The 15,383-nt window shown below is 32.0% G+C and overlaps 1 protein-coding gene across 5 annotated transcripts in view; it reads right to left on the reverse strand.

Moving 5' to 3' along the window:
* The window catches only part of PRPF18 (pre-mRNA processing factor 18), a 64,693-nt gene that overhangs the window by 29,859 nt on the left and 19,451 nt on the right, over nucleotides 1-15,383 (reverse strand). For all 5 annotated transcript variants that reach the window (XR_007947780.1, XM_051962753.1, XM_051962752.1 and 2 more), the window contains one exon: nucleotides 10,472-10,576. Coding sequence is in view for 4 of the 5 variants with exons in the window: in XM_051962753.1 (XP_051818713.1) it covers nucleotides 10,472-10,576 (105 nt within the window). In the remaining variant the exon portion in view is untranslated. The remainder of the gene's footprint in view (nucleotides 1-10,471; nucleotides 10,577-15,383) is intronic.

The following is a 15,383-nucleotide window of genomic DNA, read 5'->3' on the forward strand; positions in this document are numbered from 1 at the left end:
TTACTATCAACTTATTTCTGAGTTAAAATTTTTTTAAATACAATTCCTGAACATATTCTAGTCTCTTACATTGATAAATTCTATAAGGTAAAGAATATGACTGTCCCCTTGTTAATAAAATTATACTGCTCAAATATTTTTTAATGAAACATGCTGTAGAACCATAAATTTTACTATAGTCTATAAAGAAAAATGTCCATTTATTCCATGTCTTCAATAACCATATCTTGCAAGAAAAAAGTCTTTAAAAAAAAAAAATATGAAAAGGCAAAGGCTCACCGTGACTTTGCAAAAGATTCTTAGCCTAGTGTCTAGCAATAGATATTAACCCATCTCTGAATTGCTGGGGAATTTTCCCTAGATCACATAGCTTTCTAAACCTAAGACTACCTGACTTTCAAGCCAAATGCTCTGTCCACTACAATGGCCTCCTTTATAATGTCTTTTTAAAGTTAAGTTATGAAGTTGTTATTTTCCATTTTGATGCTAGATTAATACTATCAATAGAAGCAACATGACATAATATGTAAGTACTCTAGTCTTGGAGACATACCTTAACAGTGTAACTTACACTTTGTGAGCTTCAAGTAGTTCTCAAATATTATAAATTTGTTATAAAATTTAAATGTTAGTAATATATAACATTATTATAATATTTTTATTATAAATATTTATTATATTACATAAAATCACAAATATGTAAACATAAAATATTTATAAATGTTTATTATGTATAATTATATAAATATAAAAATTATAACTTGCAATTTGACTCAGTAGAATGAGTTCTCATTTTGAAAAAATAAGCAATCTTTAGTAAACTGATCAAAAAAAATTTTGACATCATATTAGTGGAACTAATAACCATTATAAGGAATGATCAATTCGCCATTACTTTTTAAAAACCAAACATATCTTTTAAAAACAATTTGGGTATATGACTAGAAAAAAGTTTGTGATAACTTAAATGAAATGACAAAAAATGTAATAAGCAGAACTAAAAAATAGACAATAATAATGTAAAAGGGGAAAAAAAACCAACATAAATGAAACTGAATGCTATGAAATTATAATGATCAAGCTTAGTCTTAAAGAGGAAATATGAGAAGGCATCTTCTGCCCTCTCCCACCCCAAGAGTCTTTCTGGGAGTGAGAAGTAGTGGGTGGGGGAGTGGTAAATTATGAGAGAAGAACAGTCCCCATAATGTCAACTTTGTTGACATTTTGCTACTTTTGTTGAACTGATTTTTTCCTTCTTTATTTTTATAAGAGATGGCTCTCTGGAAGAATCTGAAGAAAGAAAATATTTGCAAAAAGGATATTAAAAAAAAAATCAATAAAAATGTATTTTCAGAAAAAAATTGGGAAGTTCTAGGGATGGAGCTGAGTGAAGCTAGGAAGCTACTTGAATTGTCACAGTTTCTCTCAAAAAATATATGAAGCCAAACCTATGAACAAGAGCCTAGAATCACAGAACCTACTTAAAAAAAAAAAAAAAAAACAGAATGAAACAATTTTCTGGCTCAAGATAGGTTGGAAAGACTTCAAGAAAGATCAGTTCCATTGGGATGAAAGGGACACTCAGGCTAGTTAACACAGTGTTTGGGAAAGGCAGTGGAAAGGGGTTAATCACAGCAGATCAGCAACTGAGACTTTCAGTCCTGACTCAATAAAACAGTAATGGGATAGACTGAGGGGATGGGGGTGGGGAGGAGGCGTGTGGGCCAGTCTCTAATATTACCACATATGGCAAATTGTTAGTCCAGAGAACCAAATACAATAGTGCCACGAGCAAGACATCAAACACAAGAGGCTAACTGTGCTCAAATCCTAAGCTCAAAGCTACAAAAGAAGCTTGGGACAGCACCTCTGTGTTCCAGAAGCATAGCTTGATTTTAAAAGTCATGAAATAGGAAAAACAGGAGAAAGAAAATGAGCAAGAAACAAACAAGAACCTTGACCATAGAAAGCTACAGGAAAGACCAAAACATGAACTCGTAGGAAGACAAAATGCTCATAAAGAAAATCTCAAAGAGGGTATGAATTGGTCTCAAGGCCAAAGAACCTTCTTGGAAAATCTCATAAAGGATTTTAAAAATTAAATATGAGAGGTAAAAGAAAAATTGAGAAAAGAAACAACAGGTATGCAAGAGAGAATCAACAGCTTGGAAGAAGAAAATGATTCCTTAAAAAATACAATTGGCAAAAATAAACAAAAATTTTAAAAATAAAAAAACTGATATAATACAATACAATAAATACAACTGAATGAATCGGGATTCATACCAGGAATGCAGGAAATGCAAAAAAAAAAAAAAAAATCTATTTAAGAAACCACCACCTTTAAAAGTAGAATTCATCAAATACAAAAGGAGATACAAAAGCTAATTGAAGAAAGTGATACAATAAAAATTAGAACTGGACAAATGGAAGCTAATGATTCTATGAGACATCAAGAATCAGTCAAACAACTAAAAAGAATGAAGAAAAAATGGAAGAAAACATTTTATTGGAAAAAACTATTGATATGAAAAACAGATGATTTAAAAATCACTAAACTATCTGAAGGCCATGACAGCCCCTGCTCCTTCCCCCAAACAAAAAACAAAAAACATCCTGGATAGCATTCTAAGAGATCAAAGTGAAAGAATCCATTGATCACCTCCAGAAAGAGATCCTACAAGAAAAACTCCAAGAAATACTGTTGTAAAACTCCAAAACTATAATCTCAAGGGAAAAAAACAGTGCAAGCTGTCAAAAAAAAATAATTCAAGTATCAGCAAGTCACAGTCAGGACTACCCAGGATCTGGCAGCTTCTACAATAAAGGACTGGAGGGCCTAGAATACCACATTCCAAAAGGCAAAAGATCTTGGATTATAACCAAGAATCAACTACTCAGTGAGACTGAGCATTATCTTTCAAAGGAGATGGGACTTCAATGAAATAGGGAACTTGCATTCATTTCTACTAAAAGCCTAAAACTGAAAAGAAAATTTGATCTACAAATAGACTCAAGAGAAACATAGAGGATACGGATTTATAAATTGACTCTGATGTGATTATTTCAAAGAAAAAAACATTAAGGGGTAGAAAAACGATTGTGCTAGGAGAAGAGGAAAGAGGGGGTAAAATGGGATAAATGAGATCTCGTGAAGAGACACAAAAGTGAGAAAGAAGGGAAGAGGTGAGCATTGTCTGAAGCTTTATCTCATCAAGTTTTTACTGAAACAGGAAATAATAAACACACTCAGTTGGATATAGAAATTTATCTTATACTACAGAAAGTAAGAGGAGAAAAGGGGAAAGAAAAGGGAAAGAGGGACCAGATCAAAGGGAGGGCAGAAACACTTAAAAAAAAAAAAGGGGGGGGGAGAAGAGTTGATAAAAGGAGGTTATAATGAGGAGAGGAGAAACAAAACACTAATGAGGAGGGATAGGGTGAAAAGAGAGAAAAAAAAGTACATAGGAGAGAAAAATAGAATGAAGGGAAATACACAGCTGGTATCATAACACTGAATGTGAATGGGATGAAGTATACCAAAAAATGGAAGCAGATAATATATTGGATTAAAAATCAAAAGCATAATACATTCTGCTCCAGCCTTCACCCTTATTCTGTGTGTGTCTCTATGTTTCAAATATATTTCTTGTAAATAACATAGGGTTTATTATACTTCAGCTGAAGCTTTAAAAAAAAAAAAAAAAAAGGCAAGGGTAGCGATTCTGATCTCAGATAAAACAAAAGCAAAAATAGATCTAATTAAAACAGATAAGAAAAGAAAACTACTAGGGAGGCTGGAATCTTAGAAAACTTAGATATGATAGACATCTGGAGAAAAATGAATGGGGATAGAAAGGAATATACCTTTTTCTTAGTAGTATTCACACCTACACAAAAACTGATTATATATTACGGCATAAAAACTTCACAATCAAAAAGCAGAAATAGTAAATGTGTCCTTTTCAGATCACAATATAATAAAAATTACATTCAACAAAGAGCTAGAGAAATAGTAAAAACTAAATAATCTAATCCTAAAGAATGAGTGGGGTCAAACAACAAATCACAGAAACAATCAATAGTCTCATCCAAGAGAATGGCAGTAATGAGACAACATATCAAAACTTTATGGGATGCAGTCAAAGCAATTCTGAGGAGAAATTTTCTGTCTCTAAATATTTATATGAATAAAATACAGAAAAAAGGAGATCAATGAACTGGTAATGCAAGTAAAAAAGCTAAAAAAAGAGCAAATTAAAAACCAAATTAGAAATTCTGATAAAACAAAAGATTAATAAAATTAAAAGAAAATTATAGAATAAGAGTTGACTTTATGAAAAAAACCCAACACAATCAATAAACTTTTAGTTAATCTGATTAGAAAAAAGAAAAGAAAACCAAATTATCAGTATCAAAAATGAAAATGGTAAACTTACCGCCAATGAAGAAAAAATTAAAGCAATGATTAGGAACTATTTTGCCCAATTGTATGCCAACAAATCTGACCACCTATTGAACAACAATTGAAGTATATATGAAAATTTACAGAAATATCAATTGCCCAGATTAACAGAAAAGGAAATAAAATGCTTAAATAATCCCATTTTAGAAAAAAGAAATTGAACTAGTTATCAATGAACTAATTGCATAAGAAAACATCTCCATAGCCAGATGGATTAACAAGTGAATTCTACCAAACATTTAAAGAATAATTAATTCCAACACTATATAAACTATCTGGAAAAACAGGCAAAGAAGGAGTCTTGGCAAATTCCTTTTATGACATAAATTTGATGCTAATTTCTAAACCAGGAAGAGCCAAAACACAGAAAGAAAAATTTAAACCAATTTCCCTAATGGATATTGATACAAAATTTTTAAATAAAGTATTAGCAAAGAGATTACAACAACTAATCAGCAAGATAACACACTATGACCAATTGGGATTCATACTAGGAATGCAGGGCTGGTTCTACATCAGCAAAATTATTGGCATAATTGACAATATCTATAACAAAATTAACAGTAATTATATGATAATCTCAACAGATAACACAACACCCATTCCTATTAAAAACACGAGAGTATAAAGCTAAATGGAATTTTCCTAAAAATTTTAAAAAACCATTTATCTAAAAATTGTCAGCAAGCATTATATATAATGGGGAAAAGCTAGAAACATTCCCAGTAAGATCAGGGGTGAAACAAAGATGCCCATTATCACCACTATTATTCAATATCATACTAGATATATTGATTCTAGCAATTAAAAAAAGAAATATAAGAAATTGAAGTAAGGAGAAAATAAAACTATGACTCTTTGCAGATGATATGAACTACTTGAAAACAATGCTTCAGGATAGAAAATAAACCTATACAAATCATCTGTTTCTATGTTACCAATAAAGCCCAGCAGCAAGAGACAGAAAGAGAAATTCCACTTACGATCACTGAAGACTTAAAAAATATATATTTGAGTGACTATCTGCCAACACAAACCCAGGAACTCTATGAACACAACTATAAAGCACATTTCACACAATCAGATCTAAATAATTGGGAAAAATATCAATGGCTCATGACAATTCTGTCTAACTTATTTTACTTATTCAATGCTGTATCAAACTGTCAAAAATTATTTTACAGAACTAAAAAATAATAATTCATCTGGAAGAATAAAAGTCAGAATATCAAGGAAATCAATAGAAAAAAAAAAATACAAAAGGCAGTGACCTAGCAGTACCAGACCTAGACTCTACTATAAAGCAGCAGTCATCAAAACCATCTAATACTAGCAAAGAAATAGAGTGGTGGATCAGTAAAATAGGTTATGTTCACAAGAAACAATTGTCAGTGTTAGTAATCTAGTGTTTGATAAACTCAAAGACTCCAGTTTCTGGGATAAGAACTCACAATCTGACAAAAATTGCTAGAACACTGGAAAACAATATATCAGACACTTGGCATAGACCTACATCTCACACCCCATAACCAAAATAAAGTCAAAATGAGCATGTGATTTATGTGCAAAGATTAATTACTATAAGCAAATTAGAAGAGCACCTAATAGTTTACCTATCAGATTTTTGAAGAAGGGAGGCCTTTTTGGCCAAAAAGAAGTAAAGAATACTGGGAAATCAAAAACAGATAATTTTGATTACATAAATTGAAAAGTTTTGGCACAAACAAAACCAATGCAACCAAGATTAGAAGAGAAGCAGAAAAATGGAAAACAATTTTTACAACCAGTATTTCTGATAATATATTTTAGAAATGAATTCTTTAAGAACTAAGTCAAATTTATAAGACTACATGTCATTCCCCAATTGATAAATGGACAAGAATATGAACAAAAAAATTTCAGATAAATTACAGCCATCTATAGTCATATAAAAAAGCTCTAAGTCACTACTCATTAGAGAAATGTAAATTAAAACAATTCTGAAGTACCACTTCACACTTACCAGATTGCCTAAGATAACAGGAAAAGATAATTTTTGAAGAACTATGCCCAAAGGGTTATAAAACTGTGCACACCCTTTGATCTAGCGGTGTCTCTACTGACTCTGTGTCTCAAAGAAATAATAAAAGGGTAAGGAAGGGGAGAAGAAAACAACTAGGATGCAGAAGTGATGTGGTGTAGTGGAAAGAGCATTGGATTTGGAATAAGAGGGCCCAGGTTCATTCTGCTTTGCTTCACTATTTATTATCTGACTGGTCATAAGAAATCATTATTTCCCTGGGCTTCAAGCTCCTTTATAAAAAAGGAGGATTGTACTAAATGTTTTCTTTCTTTCCCTTTCTAACTCTGAAATACTATGACTCTCTATAATATTAGCTGAGTAATATCCACTCAAAGAATCTTGAAGAGACACAATCTCATTGGTCATATTACTGACTTATGACCCAATCTCTATTTTTAAAAGTAGTCTACTTAACAGTTCAGAAATTAAATGTTAAAAAGATCATCCTTTACACTGAGCTAGGATGAGGAATAGGGATAACCCAGGGATAGGTAGTAAAAAAGTAAAACTGGGAAGAAATCCAGGGCCAAGTTCTCCACAGTCAAAATCTACAAAATTAAAAGTCAAAATTAAAAGTCAGGCCTTAGGCAAGAAGTTGGGCTAAGCAACTCAGACAGGGTTGCTTAGGTGGCTGAAGGTCCAAGAGAGACAACCAAATGTCAAGATGCAAGATTACATGAACTTTAACACTATTATATATTAATTGAAAAGAAGCAACTCTAAACTAAGGAATGACCATCAGGATTACACAAGACCTAATAGATTCTAATATAAAAATTAAGAGGAGATCTTAGAAAATAATATTCTAAAAAAGCAGAAGATACTGATTTACAACCTTAAATCACCTATCCTGAAAGCTGAATATAATCTTATATGGAGTAGAGGTGGAGGTTAAAATGAATCTTTAATGGAATAAAAAACTTTCAAGAATTTCTGATAAAAGGAACTATGAAATAAAAACACAGGAGTCCAGAAAAATATAAAAAGGTAAATTTACTTGAGCAACTGGAAATGGTTATATGGTGATATAGTACCAATGGACAAAAAAATTACAAGTGTCTCTTTAGAATCTTATTATCTTCAAAAGACATTGAGAGAATTAATTTAAAAAAAAATCAAAGAATCAAAGATCCTGAGGATTGATTGGTTTTATTTTGAGGATTTTAAAAAAGGAGAGGGTAAACAGAATATATTAAGATACAAAAGAGAAAAGGGTGGAACTTGATTCTCCTAAGAGTAGTATGGGAAGAACATAAAAACATGAAGGAGTTAGTGAAGGGCTTAGCTATCTGATAACCCTTACTCTTAAATGGAATGAAGAAAAGAGTTGAACATACATATACTCTCAAACAAAAATTCACACACACACAGAGTGTTGAGTAAAAATACATTAAATTCAACAAAGAGACAAGAAAGGATGGGGTGAAGGAGATGAGGATAATACTACATAGGAAATAACAAACTTTCATATACTAAAGGGGAAATTAAAAGGAAGAAAAATTAAAAAAAAAAAAAGAATTAGAATTTAAGGAGGCACCTTAGCACATCTGTTAGACCACTGGGAAATAGTTAAACAAATTGTGCTATATGATTGTAATAGATGGAATAATTGTGCCATAAAAAATGGAGAAAAGGCAGTAACAAAGAAGCCTGGCTAGTATAAACTGATACAGATTGAAGTGAGGAGGAGAAAAATTAACACTATTTTTATTAACATTATTTTTCTACGACATTGATGCACTATTAATGAAGCTTTGAATTACTTTACTTCTTCTGTAAAGCAATTTAGAAAGTATGCCCCCCAAATAAACTATGCATATCCTTTGACCCACTAATACCCACTACTGTTGATACCCATACAGAGGACGATGCCTCAGATACTCAATAAAAAGGAAAAATAAAATGTACAAAAATACTCATAACTATGGCAATAAACTAGAAATTAAAGAACTGCCTATCAATTGGGCAATAGCTAAGCAAGCTACGAACATAATCAAATAATTTTGTTATAAAAAATGATGAAAGGTATTTTCAGAAAAACTTCAGATCATTATCAGAACCAAGAGAACAATTTATACAAAAAAAAAAAAAACAATATTATAAAAAAACAAACAATTCTGAAAGACAAAACTGATCAACACAATGATCAGCACCATTCCTATGGACTCATAATGAAACAAGCTCTCAATTCCATAATAGAGAAGTGAGGGCCTAAATGTGTAAAAAATTTTTTGACATGGCCAATATCAGAATATTTTACTTGACTATGCACATCTGTTATAAGGGTTTTCTTTTTCTTTCAGCTGAAGGAAGAAAGATAAAGGCTTGGTAACTAAAAAATGAAGTTTAATTTAAAACAAAAATACAACCCTATAATTCTCCAGATTCTTTTCAGTCCAGTATGTTGCAAGTATTCTGGTTTCACACAGACAAAAAAATAGCAAAGTTAGGCAAAGATGTACTAGTACAGAATACTAATTATAGTAGATGAATCCCTGATAACTTATTCAGGATTTCTTTGGTTAATTAGAACATAAACATTATATGTTATAATGTTTATATCACACTAAAATCCCAAACTCCCTGGTGCTACCAGCCTCAGTTAGTATCCACTCTCAGGTCACCCTATCCAAATCCTTGAGTTGCATTTTCAAAGTTTAGTACTCTAGTTCACTTTACATTCTACCAAATATCTAGAACAGCCTGATTTGTGGATTTCCAAATATTAAATGTAACAATGATTAGACCTTAATGATACCTACATGGGGAGAGAACTTCAGAGTAATTTGATTTGTATACCAAACTGATATTTCAATTTTCTAAAAAATATATAAAAATAAAATGATTAAATTTCTATAAATAGGATGGTTCATCAAGTAAAAAAAAAAAAAAGAAACTATATTCAACAATAAAAGACTCCATGGATTTAATAAAGTAACAGTACTAGGGTGAGAGTTTAGAGGATAATACTGTGAAGGAGGCAGCTGGAACTCAGTTCTAATAAGTCTGAGAAAAAAAGACCAATACAGATGTATTTGTGTGTGTACACACAAACACACACACACACACACACACACACACACACACACACACACACGGAGAGAGAGAGAAAGAAAGAGAGAGAACGAGAGAGAGAGTGAGTTTGACAAATAAAATAATACACAAAACAAGCATTCATAAAAGAATACCAGAAGAGTTGATAGATAAAGGTACTGGAATTAAAGGAGAAGCTGAATAGATAGTACAATAACAATACAATATTATTTAGTATTTGGAAAGAACACTGTATTGGCCTAAAAAACAATTTAAGTTTTGACCTCAATCTTTAACAGCTCTCTGATTCTAATAAGTCACTTAATATCTCTTCTGAACTTCATTTTCTTCAACTGTTAAATGAGACCAATATTTAGACTATCTCTAAAGGGTTACTGTAGCAAAAGTGCTTTCTATATCAAAAAGTGTTTTACAAATTTTATCATTTGAATATAATTCTGTGTTTGGACTCTTCAAGGATCTTACACACAAAGTGAAAAGTTATAATCAATTTAGAATGAGACTAAAATTATGACTATTCATTTTTCATATGAAAGAATTCCAACAATGGCATCAAAAAAGAAAACCAATTACATCATTAATTTTAAAAACTGAAGGATCTGTGATTTTGATAATCAAACCTCCCATCTCCTTTACCTAGATCTAGCCTACTTAATGACTTAGTGAGCCTTCAAGAATTGTCACAGTGGCTGAAAAATTTAAAATCCTTGAAAGTCAATCTAGTGATTTGAGTCTCACTGCTTTTCTTAGTTGTGTTTTTCTATTTGACAGAAAATCTATATGAAATCAAATCCCTGCAACCTGCTACACAAAGCTGAAAATAAATACAAGCATAGAACATAAATATTTTAAAAATGGATATTTTATTACCAATTAAAACTCAATCTTACCTCTTGCCTTGAAAGAGTCATGGGCAATTTTTCCTCTGCCAGTTCTAGTTCTAATACTGGATTAGATGAAGTTAATGGTTTCTGATCCTCTTCTTTTGGCTGTACCTAAGCAAAAGAAATTCAAATTATCTAATATCCTATAGTAATATTTATTATTAGTTTATCAATTCAGTTGTCATTATTAAGTTGAATATAAATAGCAATGAAAACAGGGTTGGTTGGTTGGTTTTTTCAAATTTTCTTCTAAGAAAGGAATCAAGAAATGAACATGCTTCCAAGTGCTTCATTGTAAAAATATCAAATTTATCAACTTAAGTGAATTTACAAAGACTACACACACATAGAAAGCATTCATGATACAGAAGAGTAACACGTAACAGTTGCTCAAATTAAAAAAATAAAAAAAAGCTAAAAATTTGGACTTTATGAAGAAGTTACTTTTTAAAAAAAATAATAAAATTCAGCAAGATTCTAGTCAAATATTCTAAAGAATAAATGAATTGCTCTTGTAAGGTGATCAACTGCCCTATTTCTCTTGCTATATATGTACAATTCAGCAATTAGAGAAAGAAACTACCATCACCTCTAACAAATTTTTACCTCATTCTGGCTACATGCTAAAAAATAAGCAAAGTCAAAAGCTATAAAATAGTCAACAGCCAGTGAAGACACAAAATCCAACATTTTTTTATACCTTAAAAATTTTATTTTTTAACTGTATGAAAAACTGAGAGATCACAGACGGCATATCTAGAGAAATGCCCAAAAATTGTAGATCTGTTTCAAATAAAATTCCATCAGTTATGAATTCTAAAGAATGCTAACAATGGTTATTAAAAATGCTTTTTCATGCCACAAGAGTAGATGTTCTTCCTCTACATTTTCAAGGAAAATCCCTTCCCAGATTAGAATTTCTTTTTCAAAGTACAGCTTTGGAAAACTATGCTTAAAAGTATGGCTATAAACTCGACTCTTTCCACAAATGAAGAAAAGTTTAAGTCAAGTCAAATTGTGAAGGTATTTAAATGCCAAGATGGAGTTCATATTTTATATTAGAGGAAATAGGGGGCCAATAAAGATTTGCAATTAGATCTGTGATTGAAAATTATTTTAGGGGCAGTTAGGTGGCGCAGTGGATAGAGCGCCAACCCTAAAGTCAGGAGGACCTGAGTTCAAATCTGCTGTCAGACATTTAACACTTCCTAGCTGTGTGATCTTGGGCAAGTCACTTAACCCCAATTGCCTCACCCTCCCCCCCCAAAAAAAATTAACAGCTGTGTAGAAAATAGATTGAAGATAGAAAATATTGAAGGTAGGGAAACTATTGCAATAATCCATGTAAAATGGCAATGAATTATTGCACTAAAATAGTGGCTGTGTATAAAAGATATTGTCAATAAAGAATCAACAAGATAAGACAACTAATTACATGTACAAGGTAAAGAAAGAAAGACTCAAGAACATCTCAAAGCATAAACCCAAATTATTGGAAGAATGAATTTAATTGAAGTTTGGACAAAAAGCAAGCTTTGGGGAAATGAATATAGTTATCCCTTCCATATCTCAGGGGGGAGAAAGATCATTATCACACATATACTCCCCACTCTCCTATTCCTAATCTCCCACCCCCAACCCTAACACCAATCCTGCTCTCCTCCTCTCCAGCAATCTGGAAAATATGCATAGAATTTCTTGATCCTCTCTTTATACCATAGAAGTCTGTCTGTCTCGCTCTCTCTTTTCTTTTATAGGGTGTTTATAGTATTTTTTGTAATCTGGATTAAGTTTTGGTCATAGGCTCTATGTTATCTGTTGATCTTCCTATGTCATCTGCATTGTCCATAAATCTCCAAAAAAATTCCTATTTAATTTCTTATGCCAACCCTTGATGTATCAAATCCACATTGGGGAAAGTTACATGTAGAAGGAATAAATGTATATCCACTCTAGGATTAGATCTGAGATATCAATGATATATACAAGTAGAAGTTTCTATTAGGAAGTTGTCAATGTGAAATTGCTGTTAGAAGGAGAGTCTACACACACACATGAGATTATCTGCAAAGGAATAATGACCAAATCCAGAGGGAAGGTGATGAAATGACAAAAAGTGAAGGTAAAGAAAGAAAAGAGATCAAAACAAAGCTTTTAAGATATACACAATTAAGAAACAGAAGATCTACACTATGAGCCAACAAAAGAGACTGAAAATGAGCAGTCAGGCCAGTAATCAAGTAGTAAAGCCAGAAAAACATGAAAAATGAGGGAGAATAGTCTATCTAGAAGAAAGTAGCTGATAGTATTAAAAGCTGAAGAAAGGTCAGAAAGGATGATGAAGAAAAAGCCACTGGTCCTGGAAAGACTTACATGAACTAATACTGAGTGAAATGAGCAGGACCAGGGGATCATTATATACTTCACAACAATATTATATGATGATCAATTCTGACGGACATGGACCTCTTCAACAATGAGATGAACCAATGAGTTCCAATAGAGCAGTAATGAATTGAATCAGCTATACCCAGAAAAGCTATACTGGGAAATGAGTATGAACCACTATATAGAATTCCCAATCCCTCTATTTTTGTCCGCCTGCATTTTTAATTTCCTTCACAGGTTAATTGTACACTATTTCAAAGTCCGATTCTTTTTATACAGCAAAATAACTATATGGATATGTATACATATATTGTATTTAACACATACTTTAACATATTTAACATGTATTGGTCAACCTGCCATCTGGGGGAGGGGATGGGGGAAGGAGGGGAAAAATTGGAACAAAAGGTTTTGCAATTGTCAATGATGAAAAATTACCCATGCATATATCTTGTAAATAAAAAGCTATAATAAAAAAAATTTTTTTCTTTAAAAAGAAAAGAAAAAGTTACTGGTTTTCAATACAGAAGTGATAGACCATAACTTCAGAAAAAAAAGTATATATTCAACATCGCCAATGTATCTGTTCTGCCTGACTACACTTTTTGTTACACACAAATGATGTATGAGGCAGAAAGATTGAGAATGAGGGAACAATGTCAGTAGGAATTAATAATATTTTAATAAGAAAAGGCCATAAGACTTAGCAATTAAAAGATTATTGGTAATTCTGGAAAAAAGCAATTTCAGTTGAGTGGTAAAGGGGAGATAAGAAAATGGAGACAGTAAGTCCAGAAAGCTTTCTAGAAATTTGGTCATGAAAGATAAAAGAGGTAAGATTATAACTTTAGCAAATAACAAAGGTTAAGTGGTTTGTTTTTTTTTTTTTAATAAGGATAAAGGAGATCCAGACAGATCTATAGACAAAAAAAAAAAAACAGGAGTAAGTATATAAGGATCAAATGAAAAGAGAACAGACATAATTCATGTGAACAACTCCTGGAAGAGACTAAAGTAAATGGAATCAACAGCACAAGCTAAAAAACTTAACTTGGCAAAAAACTAGGCATGTCTGTCAAAGACTAGCACAAAAGAAGCAAGAATGGAATACAATGTGGAAGGATTTGGATATATGCAATAGAAAGAAAAGAGGGAGCTCATCATAACAGAGGGCTTCAATTTCCTCTGTAAATTAGGAAGTTAAGTCTTTTGCTAAAAGTGATCACCAAAGGGTAGAAATAACCACTGTTTTGAGGAAAGCAATGGAGACGGGGGAAAAAAGGATCGATCTCCTTTTAAAAGTGAAGATCCAATTGACACAAGAAATCAGTAACAGATTCTTAGGGCACAACTGTACAACTTCTTTAAATGTTATTCAACAGTACATAATGGGACAAGAGATAGAAAATGGCAGGAATAACCAAAATTTGGGTTTGGGAATATTTATAAACAAAGAAAACAAAGGAGAGAATTCAGGGGGAGAAAACAAAATCAGCAATAGGATAGAGACTAGGAAGTGAGCAAAGGAAGGTGAGGATGGGGGTAATGGGAAAGGGTACAGAAATAGGTCAGAGTGAGAATGAGGAATAAGGCAGAGAGTAGGGAGGAATGAAAAGAGGCAAGGATCAGAGTCTGGACCAGGGAATCAGGACAGTAGCAAATGATGAGAAGATGAGCTTGACCATTCCTGATTATATCTGAGGTGAAGTAAAGATATAGATCTGATTGTGTTAGTTAATAAAGTGGCATGCTATGAAACTAGCAGAGCTGTGTAGAGAGCCCTGCATTTAAAATCAGAGAATTTGGGTTTAAATTCTGGCCCTATTACTATTAGAGCTCGGGCAAGTTATTCCACCTCTGTAGGCCTCAGTCTCCTCATGTAAAATAAGGGGTAAACTTTCAAGATAGAAGATATCTTTCTATCTCTAAATCAATAATTATATCTATCAGTAAGAAATATTTATATTTAATATTTATAGGAGAAGTAATCCAACTATACAAAGAACATATTTCTACTAAAGAAAAAAACAAAAGCTTTTTAGAAAATCAGGCCTATATTTCCTAGTTAGGAGTAGAGACAGATAGTCTCCAGATCCAAAAAAGATTCACAAATTGGATCTTAATTCTTAAAGGGAAATCTTAATTTTTTAAATTCTAAAGTGACAATTAATAGCGCTGGGGGAAAAGATCTGAGACATTCCATCAACTGAGCTAAAAGTTACAAGTAATATCCTTTCAGTAATTATCTTGCTTCAGTATTCTCTCTTCAGAAGCAAATAAACTACACACCACTAAAATTACCTAAGCAAAAGCATCCATTATTTAAAAAATATTATTCTCTACCTTATTAAGCTAACAAGGAACACAGGGATCTGAGAGGGCATCTGGGAAAATGGACTAAACATAGTTAATGCTTTCTTGGATCAAGCCTAATCAAAGAAATTGGGAGTAGTAATAAAAAAGTAAATCAACATTTGCTACTTAATCTTCCACACTAAGAACAAAGGAAATCAACATATATATCAAAAAA

Source organism: Antechinus flavipes, chromosome 5 (assembly GCF_016432865.1).
Source record: "Antechinus flavipes isolate AdamAnt ecotype Samford, QLD, Australia chromosome 5, AdamAnt_v2, whole genome shotgun sequence".
Taxonomy (NCBI): Eukaryota; Metazoa; Chordata; class Mammalia; order Dasyuromorphia; family Dasyuridae; genus Antechinus; species Antechinus flavipes.